This window comes from Schistocerca serialis, chromosome 7 (genome assembly GCF_023864345.2).
Source record: "Schistocerca serialis cubense isolate TAMUIC-IGC-003099 chromosome 7, iqSchSeri2.2, whole genome shotgun sequence".
Classification (NCBI taxonomy): domain Eukaryota; kingdom Metazoa; phylum Arthropoda; class Insecta; order Orthoptera; family Acrididae; genus Schistocerca; species Schistocerca serialis.
In genome coordinates, this window is record NC_064644.1 from 490,150,097 (window position 1) to 490,167,095 (window position 16,999).

The 16,999-nt window shown below is 37.2% G+C and overlaps 1 protein-coding gene across 1 annotated transcript in view; it reads right to left on the minus strand.

Moving 5' to 3' along the window:
* Positions 1–898: 898 nt before the first annotated feature.
* The window catches only part of LOC126412331 (F-box/WD repeat-containing protein 2-like), a 113,288-nt gene continuing 97,187 nt past the window's right edge, over positions 899–16,999 (minus strand). Inside the window, exon 5 of the mRNA XM_050081855.1 lies at positions 899–1,744. Within this exon, the coding sequence (XP_049937812.1) occupies positions 1,582–1,744 (163 nt within the window). The 3' untranslated portion in view covers positions 899–1,581. The remainder of the gene's footprint in view (positions 1,745–16,999) is intronic.

Here is a 16,999-nt window from a genome sequence, read left to right on the forward strand (position 1 = left end):
AGATGACATTTTATCGCAGATAAATTTATAGTTCACGCAATCCAAGGTCAGAACTACTATTGTGCTCAATCACTGTGATTTATACTACCAACAATACTAATTGCAGTGGCTAATGTTAAGCCATACAAAGATTATCACAGACATATGATCTCAAAATTATAAAAAAATACAACTAGCTGAGCCTTGAGTTAGTTCCAATTCTTCCCATTTTTAACAAAAACTTAAAACAGGAACCATAAAAAGCTAGGTGGTAATATTATATGTGTGCAATATTCTCTAAATTCAGTACATCAATAGGCCACATCTTAATTATTAATAAGTCAATTAGCAGAATCCACTGAATTGTTTTATCTGATATATCATATGAACTTTAGAAACATAAAGTACACATTTTTCCTTGGGCCACTCATCAACAATCTTGATATTTAGGATAATGCCATCAAACTTTAAACGCAATTGGCTATGGAAAGTTACAGCTCTTATTATGCCAATCACTGATATGTCCCTGATTAATCTGAAGAGTCATCATCATCATCATCATCAACATCATCCTCATCATCATCACCACCACCACCAGCTATTAATATCCACTGCTGGCTAACTCTTCTGGAGTTCCCATGAATTACAGGCTTATGACATTAGCATCCATGTTGCTCTTGCAAATTTCCTAATGTCATTTCTCCTGGTAGGTCTTAGCTGCAATCTTTCATTATCTCTTGGAATCTAGCAAACAACTTCTTTAGTCCACCTGCCCAGTATTCAGTTGGCTACATGTTCTGCCACCTGTGCTTCACCTTTGACTCCAGCCTGCCCCTCACCTCCCCTTCCCTTCTCTTACCTTCCCTTCCCTTCCCTTCCCTTCCCTTCCCTTCCCTTCCCTTCCCTTCCCTTCCCTTCCCTTCCCTTCCGGTAATTCCCAGCAGGTGTGTGCTGGTCTGCTGCTCACAGTTCCTGCCTCAGAGCCGCAAGTGGAAACTGCTAATACACAGCAATTGTAAGCTTTCCTTTTCAGATACGTCTTTTGAACACAATATTTACTTTACCAAAAGCACTCCAATCCTGATATTTTCTACATTTCAGCAAGACTATGAGCACTTTAAAATTAGTTTTTGTTACTTATGGAGCTGATTTTCCAGTCCAGCAACCAATCTTTATAGGAACAACATGAAAAGGCACTACGAGCATTTTCAGATTTCACTGATGATTGTGCTCCAATTGACCACAAAGACAACTTAATATAAGCTACACATTATTCATAGCAAATAAGATGTAACATTTAAACAAAGTACATCTTTCAACCTGTTCAATTTTTGGGAAGACATAGTTTTTAGTACATCATATGTTTTACTTCTATGAAAAAATGACATGTAATGCTTTGGTTAATGGCGTCCAAAGAATACAGTGTGAAAAATGATGATAAGCTACTGTGTTATGATGTATGAGAACTGTTCCTTTCTATGCTTATAACAAATACAGTTGACAATTAGGTTACACAACCTTTCTTGTACTTGTTCTTTATCTCCTCTTCATCTGGAGACTCTCAAGACAATGTTACAATTTGTATCCACTTTTAAAAGTCCTCTAACCAGTAAATTTTCTGTTGGGATCGTACCATGTTATAACCCTAATTTGGCCATGGAAAAGTCCAGCTGCCAAAAGAATGTCTTCATGGTGCAGCTGACTCAAATCACTGAGCCACGCTTCATCTCCCATTACGATCTGTGCCAGGTCTGGTGTTGATGAACTATGAAGCACACCAAACAATTATTTAGCATTCCTGCACAGTAGAATATTCACATATTTAAATGCTGATATGAGTAACAAAACTATGTGAAACATGCAGTCAACTTTCCTATCTTTATGTTATTTAGTATTAGGCAAAAAAGATTCTTGTAACACTATTTTTGACTTTAAAGGGTACCAGGACATATGGAGGAATGCCTGACACATGCAGTTGATACTATTTAAAGTTAGCAAGAACATATTCATGAGAAAAGCAAACTTTTTCAAGCATCCTCAGTAAGAAGGAATCTGTAATATGAATATGATTCTCAGTATACCAAAAGAAATAATGTCAACTGAAAAATCTTTAAAATCACAAGATTCTACTGGGAATAATGAAATATCAACAAAGTTAATTAAGGAGCATTGTTCTCAGTTTAGAAGCATATGAAGTTATTTGCATAACAGGTCATTTATTGCTGGAATTTTTTCTGCTCAGCAAAAATATCTTGAAGTTAAGCCTTTGATTAAGATAAAAAATAATGTCAAACTTCAATAGAACTTCTTTTTTGCCAGAATTCTCAAACATTTTAGAAAAAGTAATATACAGTTAATATCTGACTGCAATAACATATTGTCAAAGTTACAGTCTGAATTTCTAAAAGGCTCTGATACGATGTTACTTACACATGTAACTAGAATGTACTTAATTAGCTGACAGTAAATTACAGGCTACTAGTATATTGTACAACAGGAAAATACAACAACAAAAAAATAGATTATGAGACCTCCATAAGGTGAAATGGTCAGTACTGCTGAAAGACACGAATCCAAGTAAATGTGAGACACTTCCTAGTTCTCAGAATAAACAGTTCCTTCCTCGGGCAGGGATGAGGGATAGGTCGGTTGAGGTTAAAAGGTAGGGCAGGTTACTCAGACTGCAGGGACCCAATGTTGTGAGGCTGCAGATATACAAAGATTTTGTCTACTCCTGTCAATACAGCTGGGACCCTCTCAACCTGGCCACACACCATTAGTAGGAAGCATCCTCTGCCATGTAACATTGATAGGGTTCTCTCTCTGCCACACAGCATTGATAGGAACAAGAGTGAAAGCGGATGACAGGGAAGCATTGGTTGAGGAGGAGGTGATGCAAGGTTGTAACCTATTCCTGGTATTTTTCAATCTATATACTGAGCAAGCAATACAGGGAACTGAAGAAAAATTTTGTGAAGGAATTAAAGTTCAGGAAGAAGAAATAAAAACTTTGAGGTTTTTAGATGACACTGTAATTCTGTTAAGAGACAGCAAAGGACTTGAAAGAGCTGTTTAATAGAAACAAAAGTGTCTTGAAAGGAGGATAAAAGCTGAACATAAACAAAATCAAAATAAAGGTAATGGAATGTAGTAAAATTGAATCAGGCAATGCTGACCAAATTAGATCATGAAATGAGACACTAAAAGTAGTGGATGAATTTTGCTATTTGGGCAGCAAAATAACTGATGATGACTGAAGTAGAGAGGACATAAAATACAAACTGGCTATAGCAAGAACAGCATCCCTGAAAAGAGGAATTTGTTAATCCACACTAATATTATACATGTAAAAGTGCTTCTGTCACGCTTTCATGATTAAACTGCAGAACCAATTTTGATAAAATTTGGTATGGACATATCTTGAATGCTGGGAAAGAACATAAGCCACTATAGAAAGTATTTAGTACAAGATATTTATTGAATTGAAGAATATAACACAAAATATGGAACAATAATTACTCTTTGAAAAAGTTATTTACTCTATATGTTCTACGTGAGATTATTCAGTGTAATGAATACAATACTTAAACATTTAAAACACAGACAGTAGAGAGCTAAGACACAAACCAAAAGCCACAATTTGCTGTTATTCACTCAAAGGAATAGGACTATCACTTATTTTGACCACATTCTGCCCTCACGTCAGCCAGCAGAAGGGCAATTTTATAGAGTACTAAGCACAAAAAGGTTTTGAGAAAGCCATAACTAATTGAGGCAATTGATGATGTGTGTGACACTGACCAATCCTCACAGAATGGGAAGTTTGCAGAAAGCTTGCAAAACATACATTGGAGTGTATATCAATGGTGGACACTTCTCTTTCAGGGTGAATCCTACTCCAGTTTGCAGAGTATCACCACACATCTACAGAGAAATGTCAGCATATATCATCTGTCAAACAACCATGGTAGGACTTCAATGAGGCAACGTTTGCATATAGGGACCACAGTTTTTCCAGGTCTTATGCAAGTCATTCCAGTGCAACACCTGATGATTTCATCCTAAAGGGCCATAACAATCAAACAGAAAAGGACAGTATTGATGAGGAATATCTTCAACAGCAAACAGTTTGGCAAAGTGGTCAGTCAGCTCAGCGGTTCTTATTATCCTTAAGGGACTCATTGCAGCCCTTCGCCTGACATTGCTATAACACAGACAACAGCTCTGCTAGGGAAACAAATGACAAATGAATCATACAACAATGCCTAAGGTTACATTTGACAAACAAACTGTTCTACTCAGAGTACATGGGTGTACAGGTGTGATACTGTTAATTATATAAGCTCGTCCACCATGGCAAGGTCATACCACACCGGATGGGAAAAATTCATTTTTAATTGTCCTGAGGCCAAAAACTGCATAAAAAGCATCAATCACATTAGTTTTTAATTGCCCTGAGGCCAAAAACTGAATAAAAAGCATCAATCACATAGGTTTTTTGCTGTCCTGAGGCCAAAAACTGCATAAAAAGAATCAATCAAAATCAAATCGTATTATTAATTTCCATGAGACTGTCACAAAACATGTTCAATATGCTGTCCACCATTTTCTGAAACAAGTTGAAATTGAGAAACAGCATGTTTCAAAACTGGTTGAAGCGTTTTCAGGGTCGCGTTTAGAGTGTGTGGCACAATGCGTGCCTTCAATGTAGCTAAGTTTGCAATCGGAACACTGAACACATCATCTTTCAGACAGCCCCACAGCCAGAAGATCAGGTGATCGGGGCAGCCAAGGAAATAGTGGCTGATAATTCTAGCATTTCTGAAATGGCGCTTCAGCAGCTGCTTAACTGCATTTGCAATATGCGGAGGTGCACCATCTTGCATAAAAATGATCCCATCCATACATCCGTGTTGTTGGAGAGCTGGAATGACGTGGTTGCACAAAAGATGCTCATAGCACTTACCAGTGACGGTACAGGAAACAGGACCAAAAGGACCTGCCTCTTCGAAAAAAATATGGGCCTATGATAAATCATGCTGTAAACCTACACCACACAATGACCTTTTCAGGATGAAGTGGTACTGGTTGATTTGTGTGTGGATTTTCCGTTGCCCATATTTGACAATTGTGTGTATTGACATATCCTGTCAGATGGAAGTGGGCTTCATCTGTCCACAAAATCTTCCACAGCCAATCATTGTCCATGCAAGCAAGATATTCTAAAGCAAAGGTCTCTCTCGCTGGCAGCTCTACAGGAAGCAACTCGTGCACATGGGTAATTTTGAAAGGATAGCAAAGAAGGATGTTTTGTAGGATTTTATGCACCGTGGACACAGGTATGTCCAATGTTCGCGCAATTCTCCGTGCACTACATGTTTGCACACCACCACTTGTCTCCTCCTGCATTGCTGTGGCTACTGCTTCCACTGATGTCAAATCAACTCATTTCCTCCCTCCACCAGGTTGCACACCAAAAGAACCCATCTTTTTGAATTTCTAAATCATTTTCCCTAGACCCATGGCAGTCATCTGACCAACACCATTTTTCAAAGCCTTTAGTGTCCAGAACTTCTGCAGAGAAACGTGTGCACAGTCATTATTCTTGAAATACAGCTTTACAAGTAGAGTGCGATCCTGCTTGAGACAGTCATGGCGAATGTTGCCAATGTGAAAGGAGGAAAAGCCATGTGCCCAGAGTGTTTATACCAACTTCAGTGTGTTGTGCGCATGACAGGTGTTTTCATTTATGTATTCTGACACATACACCCCTCCTTCTTCGATAATATTCCATTGCAATTTGACGTCATTCTGACCAGTGATGTTATTTTACAGTGTTTTGAACATTTAACTTTAATTATAATCTTTCTGTATAAACAGCTATGAATGAATGAATGATGAAACATACTGTGTGTTTGTACTGGTAAATGAAAAATCACACTATAGTATGCAGCAATAAGTTAGAATAAATTTTGACCAGAATAAGGAATCTTTTAAAAATTCTCTCTCAGTGGTCTTCTCAGTTGTCCTAAGTCTTCTTGTTGCCATAATCAGCCATATGAATCGGCAATGGTTTCTGTTGTCATGTCAAGACAATGAACTCTCTGAGTATACAAGTTCGATGCCATTCTACACAGTCACAGAAGTTTAATTCCTTTGTCTACTGAGTGGAACACACTCTCCAAAAAGAATGTTTAACTATTTCGTAAATGCTTCCACCCGTGGTCCCTGCCGTGCTTTATATACCCTCCACTGCCATCTGTGGGTGGTTATTGCATGTTGACTTCAAACATACGCAGTAATCACATTAATGTGACTGAATCATGTCTAAGGGGGTGACTTTCCCACCTCAGCTGCAACAGCTAACATCACAGTTAATCTATTTTTTCATTCTTTGTTTCTGGGATAATTTTTGTCTCTTTCATGTCAACTCTCTTATTGCTTGGCATGTCAAAAAATACTGGCATTTCATTAGCATTGCCAATCTGATAAAAAAGATATATGCGACACTTTCACAACTGCATGATGAACTGCTGAAAGTTAAGTTGTTTTCCTCAAAATTGCTCGTATTCTGTATGTAGTGTAGTACTGCATAAGGAAGCAATGCCATTTCTCCACATAAATTAATGACACTAACTAATACCCCACACAGAATTCTCCTTGTGGCACATTTAAGACACTTGTAATTTCCAAGGCCTTCAGTTGTATTATTTCTCATCACATAACCATCCCATCCTTCCTAGTATCTATAATCTTAGCTTCAAGTTCTAGATAGTTGTCACTTTTCATTACCCTGAACGATTCTCTCACTGGAACTGCCATCATCCATTTTCCTCCTGAAGCAGTCCAACATTGTATATTAGGCTCATACAGTCCATACTTCTTCTGGCCTCTCTGTTGGTTGTGATTTTGGCATAATGCACAATAAGTTTGAAACTTGCGTCATACCTGCACCAAAGTCTTGGCCTGATGATGCTTTTCACTCAAAATGGTCAATCACATCAGCATAAAACAGGCTTTTTATTTACCAGTATCCAATTGTAAGTTAGTTATAAGTTAACAAAACAATACTGGTACACTTACACAATGTTAATGCAAATTAAATACCATAAAAATTGTGCAATGTTGGCTAACAAAATGCCTTGCCATCAGCTTATGTTGTAGATGTTAGTTGCATTGTTGCAAATGACCATAATCTTTTTTTACAGGTCCCCAAACAGGCATAATTTTTTTACAGCGAGAGTATGAAAAAGAAAAGGTAGAGGATATGGGCTACACCCTAGCTTTCTAAGGTTGAAATTTGGATAAAAAGTGTGGCTCATTTACGAGCCAATATGGTACTTCATCTAGTATTTTTGGTATTACAGAATTTCAAGTTTCTTGATATCCTTTTGAAATTAATTTACTTTTCTTTCACTATTACTGAGACTTTCAGTAATTACATGTTTAGAAACAATATAGAACTGCTTGTATCATGTTTTTTTGGGAATCAAAATGAGCATGAGTTATGATACAGAATGGCATCTGTGAGTTTTTCACTCTCAATAGTCCCTAAATAATGTTTAAAATAGCATGTTTTCTTGCAAGTATTTCCACATGTGATGTTGCCTTTTAAATCACACATCAAATGAAAGCACTTCTGTCCACAGTTCTGGAGAGTTGTGGCATGTTGGCACTTGTTATGTGGTGAAGCCACAAGAGGGGCTAGATGTGACAGCATATAAATATCATTATATGCCAAATGAAACTATAATTTAAAGTTAATGTGCATGTAGCTGTAGGGCACCTAACAATGGCAGCATATTGTCTAAATGCTTCATGCCAATAAATATAAAATTGATGGATGCAGAACAAGTCTTTTATAAATTCTGTAATACAGTCACTGACCTCAATGAATTCCATACAACACAGATAAATTTAAGGGAATATGTGTACCTATAGTTTTCTTTTTTTTCAGATCTTCTGTGGATGCATTTATAGCTACCTCTTTATTATATCTCACAAAAGAAAGGGAAAGAGCTAAAAGGAAGCCTTTCAACTTAAATTTCAAAATTGTGGGAGGATTTCCATTTCGTCTCATTCTATACTAAATTTTCAGTATTTCATTTTATAGTATGCTACACTGGTTGTTGTTTTAATTCCGTTATTGCCTGAAGCATTATTGACATCTGGGTGCACTCGGTACGCAGTTTCTAACTTTTTGTTTAACAATGATGAAGTACAGCAACAATGAAATGGACTGGTTGCTGTTCACCACAAAGAGGAGGCACTGACCAGCAGGCTGGCACACTGGAAGACAAGAGTCGGACCTGATCGCCCCACAACAGCAGCCACACGCGTGCATGTTCCTGTCTGTTACTAATTGCCTCCTGTATGTAGTGAGCAGCAACCAATCCATTTCATATTGTTATTATTCAACTCCAGATTTTCCAGTATTTAATTGTGAAGTATGGGTCTCCCCACATCTACCATTTTTCTCCAAGAATACATTTTCCTCCTGTGGGTTCAGTGATTGTGTTTGCTACAGTTAGCTCCTTACTCTCACACTCAGTAATAGCAACACACACATTGTCTTTGTTGTATTTTCACTCAAAGTAATCACACTCCTTATGAACGTCACTTTAGCTTAACCTGACAGCATTCACTAAAAGCTCTTATCTTCACTGTACGAATAATTTCCACTGGTTCTGAAATGAGAAAGCTTGTTTAATTTGTATGTTTTCACCTTACTATATCCTATGGTATCATCTTCTGGGGCAACTAAGTGCATTATGAAAGAATATTCTTAGCAATTAAACAAACTGTGTTGTCAATTTCTGCAATTAATGCAGGCCACTGTTCAAGAATCTCGGATTTTGGATATCCATCCTACAAATGTACTCACTCCCTTGTGGGACATGAGATTAATGATATGGATTGATTCAAAAGAAACTGTCCCATTCTCTTAGTTAACATTATACAGACAAATGCTCTGCACTTGGATAACAATTATTTCATCACTCTACTGGAAAGTGTGTATTATTTTGTAGATTTCATTTTGTATTGGTTCCCAGCAGAATTGAAAACTTATCCAACAAACCCAAAATTTAGCCTGGACAGTCTCCTGAAGCAGTATGATGCAATTCTAATAATAATAATAATAATAATAAAATCCTCTGAAAAAATTGACTTTGAAGATGAGATTTATGAGCTCTTGCAAGGCACAAAACATTAGGAATTTCTTAACAAAAAACATTAGGAATTTATTAACACAGTTTTCAGTAATTGAGTATGTAGTGTAAAAATCTGGAAAGTCTATAGTTAACAGTTAGAATCTTGCTAATAACAACATTTTGTTATTTTATTTAAATTTCACATTTATTAACAAATATAAATGTTAGGTAACAAATACTGAATCATAATTTTTAAGTAAAATCAGCTTTATTTTATCATTAATAATTGCAAGAAAATCCCAGTATCCACAACAAGAGAGAGATTGAACAGTATTACTGAGATGCTTTTTTTATAATTTAATTATACAGCATTTCGCGCATTTGTACCAAATTTTAATTTATTTTAGTATGACCAGTAATTATAAATAAAAAGTTTATGTTAATAAATTACATTTTTTTACACTTAACATCACTTGAAATTATTCAGTTCTTCAAAGATGATTTTTTCGAGTATTTTATTCTTTTTGAGAACTGCAACATATTGCTTTAGGGCACGGATGTACATGCACTAACTTTGAACCTTATAAGTACAACAGAAATCTAACAGGGTGGAGCAGTCCACAACTGAATAAGGCGGCGGTAGCCCTTGGAGCTGAGAGGCTTCCTAGTGACACAATGCTCCTACTCTGTATTGGAATTTCTCACAGCAGTTTATAGCCTCACACTACGGCACCTTATTTACTGTACATAATCCAGTACGTGTGTGTGTGTGTTTATTTTATTTTTTAGAATTTTCTGTAATAGGTTTGCTGTCAATCATGTAGGGACTAGTTCCATGGCCAAGTAGCTTTGTCTCACATGGTCTTATGGAATCCAATGAATTAAATTAAGGCACTCTCTTTAATATGTTTCAAACAAGTTCAAAAATAGATTCTTGGTTTGGAACTGAGATTTCATGTTTTATTTATGTTTCACACTTCTAAGTATCATCATACTTCAAGCACAACTTCTTTGAATTGGATTATATTTTATTAAAAAAAACACCATAAAACCACTCCCAGAGAAAATGTGGCATACAAATGGGAAAAAAGGCACCTCCTCCATTAAATTTTGAAATTTTTAGTTATACTTTTATAGGAATTATGTGTAGTCTCGTTCAACTTAGTGACAGAGTGGAACAATAAATGCAGCAATTGAAAAGCACACCAAAGGAAATGACATACTCCTCTATGAGACAGATTAAGAGTTCCATGTCTGCCAATGTCGTGGTTGTAAGAGAGCAGAACTTTGTGCTGGATGAGTCTGGGGCAGGAAATTGGCCTTCACCTTTACAAACAACCGACAGCGGCACCTGCTTTAAGTTATTCAAGAAAACTGTAAAAAAATATACATCTAGCTGCTGAATGGGGACTTTAACACTGACATTCCCAAATATGAGCTCAATATCTTAGTAGTACAGTGCTGTTCTACACAAGGTCCCATAGAAAATAATTTGCCATTTCACATTTCAATTGAGTATATCTGTACAGTTTAAGGGAGTGTCAAGAGTATGAGCACAAAATTTTAGTTATCACCTCGGGAATATATAGTTACATAGGTAACTTTTTGTTTGTTTAGAGGTACGTGTCTCTACAGTCCCAGCACACAATGAAATCCCTATAGTATATTGCCATAGTACAACTCTAGGGGACCCATTGGTAGAGTGGAGTATCGTGCAGGTATTTGTTTTCTGCATTTAAAGAGGAATGACACAGTGACAATCTATGTTGAGGTAGTGGATGTGCACAGCAACAATGCACCATGGTATGGCATGGCAGTCAGGTGGTTTAGACCCTGCCAGTGTGGTCAAAGTAGTCTCAGTGGTAAAGAATCAAGTGGCACACCATCTTTCTCTCTCTCTGAAGAACTGGGAACTGAAAGACAAGTGGAAGCGGAAGCCTAGCACACAAAGAGCTGTACATCACCATGACAGTGGAGAAAGTCGGAATCAGCCATGGATAAGGTTTCAACATCTCACACAATAATTCGAACATGATAAAGGTCACCATTCACTGTGTTTCGCGATAGCCCATACCTGTTTGAAAAGCCTGCTGAACCGAGGAAGCACTGGAACTGTCACGGGTATGGTAGGCCCATCTGGACAACTTCTTTAGCTGCTTAACCCTGACAGATCAGGGGTGGATGCATCGTTATGAGATCAGGGGTGGATGCATCGTTATGACCCTGAGGCAAAAGAGCAAAGTGAGCAGTACCCATCTGCAAATTCCACATTGCCTAAAAAGGGAAAGACATGACCGTCATTGGGGAAGGCAAGTCTGTGTGTTGTCTGGGACGGTAGTGCTAAAAAATGACATTCATAAGAGACAAAATATAATGAAGGCACACTAACAAAATCTCCTGATGTGGTTATTGAAGGCTGTGAACATGAACCATCACAGGCAGCCAACAGGTGGTGTTTTCATGCCACGAAGATGCTCCACATAACTCTGTGCAGGACACAGTCATATATGCTGCCTCTTTCGGCTACAAATTTTTGCATCACCCCTGCATCATCCTGACATGGTACTTGGTGACTTCTTCCTATTCTCAAGGACAAAAAACCGTTGCATGACCAGCATTTCCAGACTGACTATGAGATGATTTATAATTATCACACAGTAAATAGTCTTGATCAAATAAATAATAAACAGTTTTGATAACCTCTGTTGCTGGCAATAAACTGTATGTGAATTTCAGTCATTGTTGTGTCAACTTTATAATCTCTTAAAGGACTGACTGGAGTCAGTAACCAACAGGTTATGGGTACAAGAAGAAAGTAGTGGAGCTTCCAAATGTATAAAATATCATCTGTCCTAAAACTGACAAATCCTGATTGTTAGCACTGACATGACATAAACTGCTGTTTCTTGTAATCTTGAGTTACAATATTTTGCTTGTGTTCGAAGTGGGGCTGTCACATTTTTGTTACTAAAAATTTGAGATTTACTTGCACAACAAGCTTAATGTGATTAATATGGCTCTGGGTTAACAATCTCTGGGTAATTTTGTAAAGTTAACTGGAATTGCTAACTACTATGACTAAAAATTTATGAGTGAAATGTACCTAAAAGCTGGAGGACTATTATGATGATTTTTGCTTTGTGGGGCGCTCAACTGCACGGTCATCAGCCCCCTTACAAAGTCCCAATCTTTACACAGTCCAATTTTTTTTTTTTTACACAATCCCTCTAGCCACTGTCATGAATGATGATAATGAAATGATGAGGACAACACAAACACCCAGTCCTCGGGCAGAGAAAATCCTCAACCCAGCTGGGAATCGAACCTGGGACCCCGTGATCTAGAGGCAGCAACGCTCATCACTCACAAGCTGCAGACACTGGAGGACTATGACATACAATTTCAGGCACTAATGGAAATCTGAAGAATGCAGAGAAAGCATTATTAAAAATATGTTTAACTGTAAATTCATCTGCATGTACAATAGTTCATGGAGCAATTGCCACTAAAGAAGCATTGCAACATTTACAATAAGCTTTCAAAGATAAGAGTTTATGTAGTTATATTAAGCTGCTACAACGCTTGGTAAATTTGTGATTGGCTTCAGAGACAAATATGGAAGCGTATTTGTTAAAAATTATGCCACCTGCTCCAAAAATTTAAAGCACTGATAGGCAGAAGAATGATGCAAGTATGCTAAGTGAACTTCCAGCAGATTTCCAACCCTTCATTATGGTGGATGAGAATTCAATTGAGAATCAATGAAACATCAATTTGCTTAGATAAATGAAACTACTTGTTATTTTTGTTAAAAATTATGCCACCTGCTCCAAAAATTTAAAGCACTGATAGGCAGAAGAATGATGCAAGTATGCTAAGTGAACTTCCAGCAGATTTCCAACCCTTCATTATGGTGGATGAGAATTCAATTGAGAATCAATGAAACATCAATTTGCTTAGATAAATGAAACTACAGATCCGGTGCTGGTAGCAAATATGCAGAACAATAAACAACAGAAGTCAAACATAATTTCCAGCACAAAATTCCAAATAGTTTAAATAGCAACGAAAACAAATGATTATTAAATAATTTTGTCAAGTAGTTTAAATGTTATGAATGTCAGAAAACTGGTCATAAGGTGAGTGAGCATGCAACTAGGAAGAAACCAAGTAAATAATCACATTCTGCGAATACCCTGAAAACTGAAAATGAAAATTTATTGATGGTTCTGTCTTTGTATTACTGCAGTAAGAGGTTCGTAGATCGAAAATTACACAATACATTGTGAATAAAATAGACTCATTCAACAATTTTGAATTGACCACAGTTAAAAAAGTTACCGTAACAGATAACAACATTCTTGAGGCAATCACACAGGGCGATATTCATTTTGAAGCTATAGGTCATGACAAGAACAAGCTATAACTATTTTTGACGTTGCACATGTTGCAGACTTTGGATACAATTTGTGGTCAATTAGTCGAATGAAAAGACATGGGTTGCACATACTGTTTGATGATGTACAATGTGATACATACAACAAAAACGATATAATTATTTTTCTGAAACATAAACAGTGGGTGAAACATAAATAGGTGACATGTATTGATCAGATGAAGTTTGACCCATGCAAATGTTGTAAAAATAAACAGTTAGGAATTGTGGCATGAAAGATTCAGAGATTTTAATCATGTAACCATGTCAGCGCACATGACGATGGCGACATGTTTGATCGCCGAGAAATTGTGCCCGTTGGACACTATGAACCGGCAGTATACTCGTGGACTGTTCAAGCAACAAATACGCTGGGAGAAACTGAAGAATGTAACCATGTGTTTATAAAGAAAAAAATGGCTAATGGACTATACTGGATGAAAATAAATTTAGATCTAGGAATTTATATGAATGCATGGTGTCCATTCTTTCAGATATAATATCTATGTATTTCTTGCATAAAAGGAAAACAGCGTCGACAACATTTTCCTAAAATATCAAGTATATATAGCTAAACTTGGTTCAAGAATCATGAAAGAAGGTTGTATACATGGAAGAATCCTGGAGATACTAGAAGGTATCAGATAGATTATATAATGGCAAGACAGAGATTTAGGAACCAGGCTTTAAATTGTAAGACATTTCCAGGGGCAGATGTGGACTCTGACTGCAATCTATTGGTTATGAACTGTAGATTAAAACTGAAGAAATTGCAAAAAGGTGGGAATTTAAGGAGATGGGACCTGGATAAACTGACTAAACCAGAGGTTGTACAGAGTTTCAGGGAGAGCATAAGGGAACGATTGACAGGAATGGGGGAAAGAAATACAGTGGAAGAAGAATGGGTAGCTCTGAGGGATGAAGTAGTGAAGGCAGCAGAGGATCAAGTAGGTAAAAAGACGAGGGCTAGTAGAAATCCTTGGGTAACAGAAGAAATATTGAATTTAATTGATGAAAGGAGAAAATATAAAAATGCAGTAAATGAAGCAAGCAAAAAGGAATACAAACGTCTCAAAAATGAGATCTACAGGAAGTGTAAAATGGCTAAGCAGGAATGGCTAGAGGACAAATGTAAGGATGTAGAGGCTTATCTCACTAGGGGTAAGATAGATACTGCGTATAGGAAAATTAAAGAGACCTTTGGAGAAAAGAGAACGACTTGTATGAATATCAAGAGCTGAGATGGAAACCCAGTTCTAACCAAAGAAGGGAAAGCAGAAAGATGGAAGGGGTATACAGAGGGTCTATACAAGGGCGATGTACTTGAGGACAATGTTATAGAAATGGAAGAGAATGTAGATGAAGAGGAAATGGGAGATACGATACTGCGTGAAGAGTTTGACAGAGCACTGAAAGACCTGAGCCGAAACAAGGCCCCGGGAGTAGACAACATTCCATTAGAACTACTGACGGCCGTGGGAGAGACAGCCCTGACAAAACTCTACCATCTGGTGAGCAAGATGTATGAGACAGGCGAAGTACCCTCAGACTTCAAGAAGAATATAATAATTCCAATCCCAAAGAAAGCAGGTGTTGACAGATGTGAAAATTACCGAACTATCAGTTTAATAAGTCACAGCTGCAAAATACTAACACGAATTCTTTACAGACGAATGGAAAAACTGGTAGAAGCCGACATCGGGGAAGATCAGTTTGGATTCCGTAGAAATATTGGAACACGTGAGGCAATACTGACCTTACGAATTATCTTAGAAGAAAGATTAAGGAAAGGTAAACCTACGTTTCTAGCATTTGTATACTTAGAGAAAGCTTTTGACAATTTTGATTGTAATACTCTCTTCCAAATTTTAAAGGTGGCAGGGGTAAAATACAGGGATCGAAAGGCTATTTACAATTTGTACAGAAACTAGATGGCAGTTATAAGAGTCGAGGGACATGAAAGGGAAGCAGTGGTTGGGAAGGGAGTGAGACAGGGTTGCAGCCTCGCCCCAATGTTATTCAATCTGTATATTGAGCAAGCAGTAAAGGAAACAAAAGAAAAATTCGGAGTAGGTATTAAAATCCATGGAGAAGAAATAAAAACTTTGAGGTTCGCCGATGACATTGTAATTCTGTCAGAGACAGCAAAGGACTTGGAAGAGCAGTTGAACGGAATGGACATTGTCTTGAAAGGAGGATATAAGATGAACATCAACAAAAGCAAAATGAGGATAATGGAATGTAGTCAAATTAAGTCGGGTGATGCTGAGGGAATTAGATTAGGAAATGAGACACTTAAAGTAGTAAAGGAGTTTTGCTATTTGGGGAGCAAAATAACTGATGAAGGTCGAAGTAGAGAGGACATCAAATGTAGACTGTCAATACCAAGGAAGGCGTTTCTGAAGAAGAGAAATTTGTTAACATCAAGTATAGATTTAAGTGTGAGGAAGTCATTTCTGAAAGTATTTGTATGGAGTGTAGCCATGTATGGAAGTGAAACATGGACAATAAATAGTTTGGATAAGAAGAGGATAGAAGCTTTCGAAATGTGGTGCTATAGAAGAATGCTGAAAATTAGATGGGTAGACCACATAACTAATGAGGAGGTATTGTATAGAATTGGGGAGAAGAGGAATTTGTGGCACAACTTGACAAGAAGAAGGGACCGGTTGGTAGGACATGTTATGAGGCATCAAGGGATCACAAATTTAGCTTTGGAGGGCAGCGTGGAGGGTAAAAATCGTAGAGGGAGACCAAGAGATGAATACACTAAGCAGATTCAGAAGGATGTAGGTTGCAGTAAGTACTGGGAGATGAAGAAACTTGCACAGGATAGAGTAGCATGGAGAGCTGCATCAAACCAGTCTCAGGACTGAAGACAACAACAACATCAAGTATAATCCACAAGAGTGAAATACCTACCTGACGTTGTACATCCAATGTTTGTGACCAATGAGTATGGCTTTGTTGAAGGTGGTTTTTATCTTCTCACTTTTACAGATGATATATCAAGAAAGTCATTCATTTGCATAGTACAGGATACAAAATAAGTCTACAATATTTTCACTGAGTTCAAAGCAGGAGGAGGAAATGAAACTTGTTGAAACATTAAAATACTTCAAACATAAGGGAAAAGAGATCGTCAGTCAGAGTATATGAAGTCATTCTTAAAGGCGAATTGGATTCAACATGAGACAACAATTATTTACACACCAAAATAAATTGGGGTCATGAACTCCTGAATCAGATGATCACTGAAAAGGCAAAACTGATGTTAACAAATGTAGGACAAAGCAAACAAATTCAGGATGAAGCTATTAACACAATGATTTTTGAAGAACCAGTCTCCAACAAAAGCTGTTGAAAATGTTACTCCTCAGCCAATTACCAATCTTTGGTGTCAAGCTTTTGTACATGTATTAAAAGAAAAAAA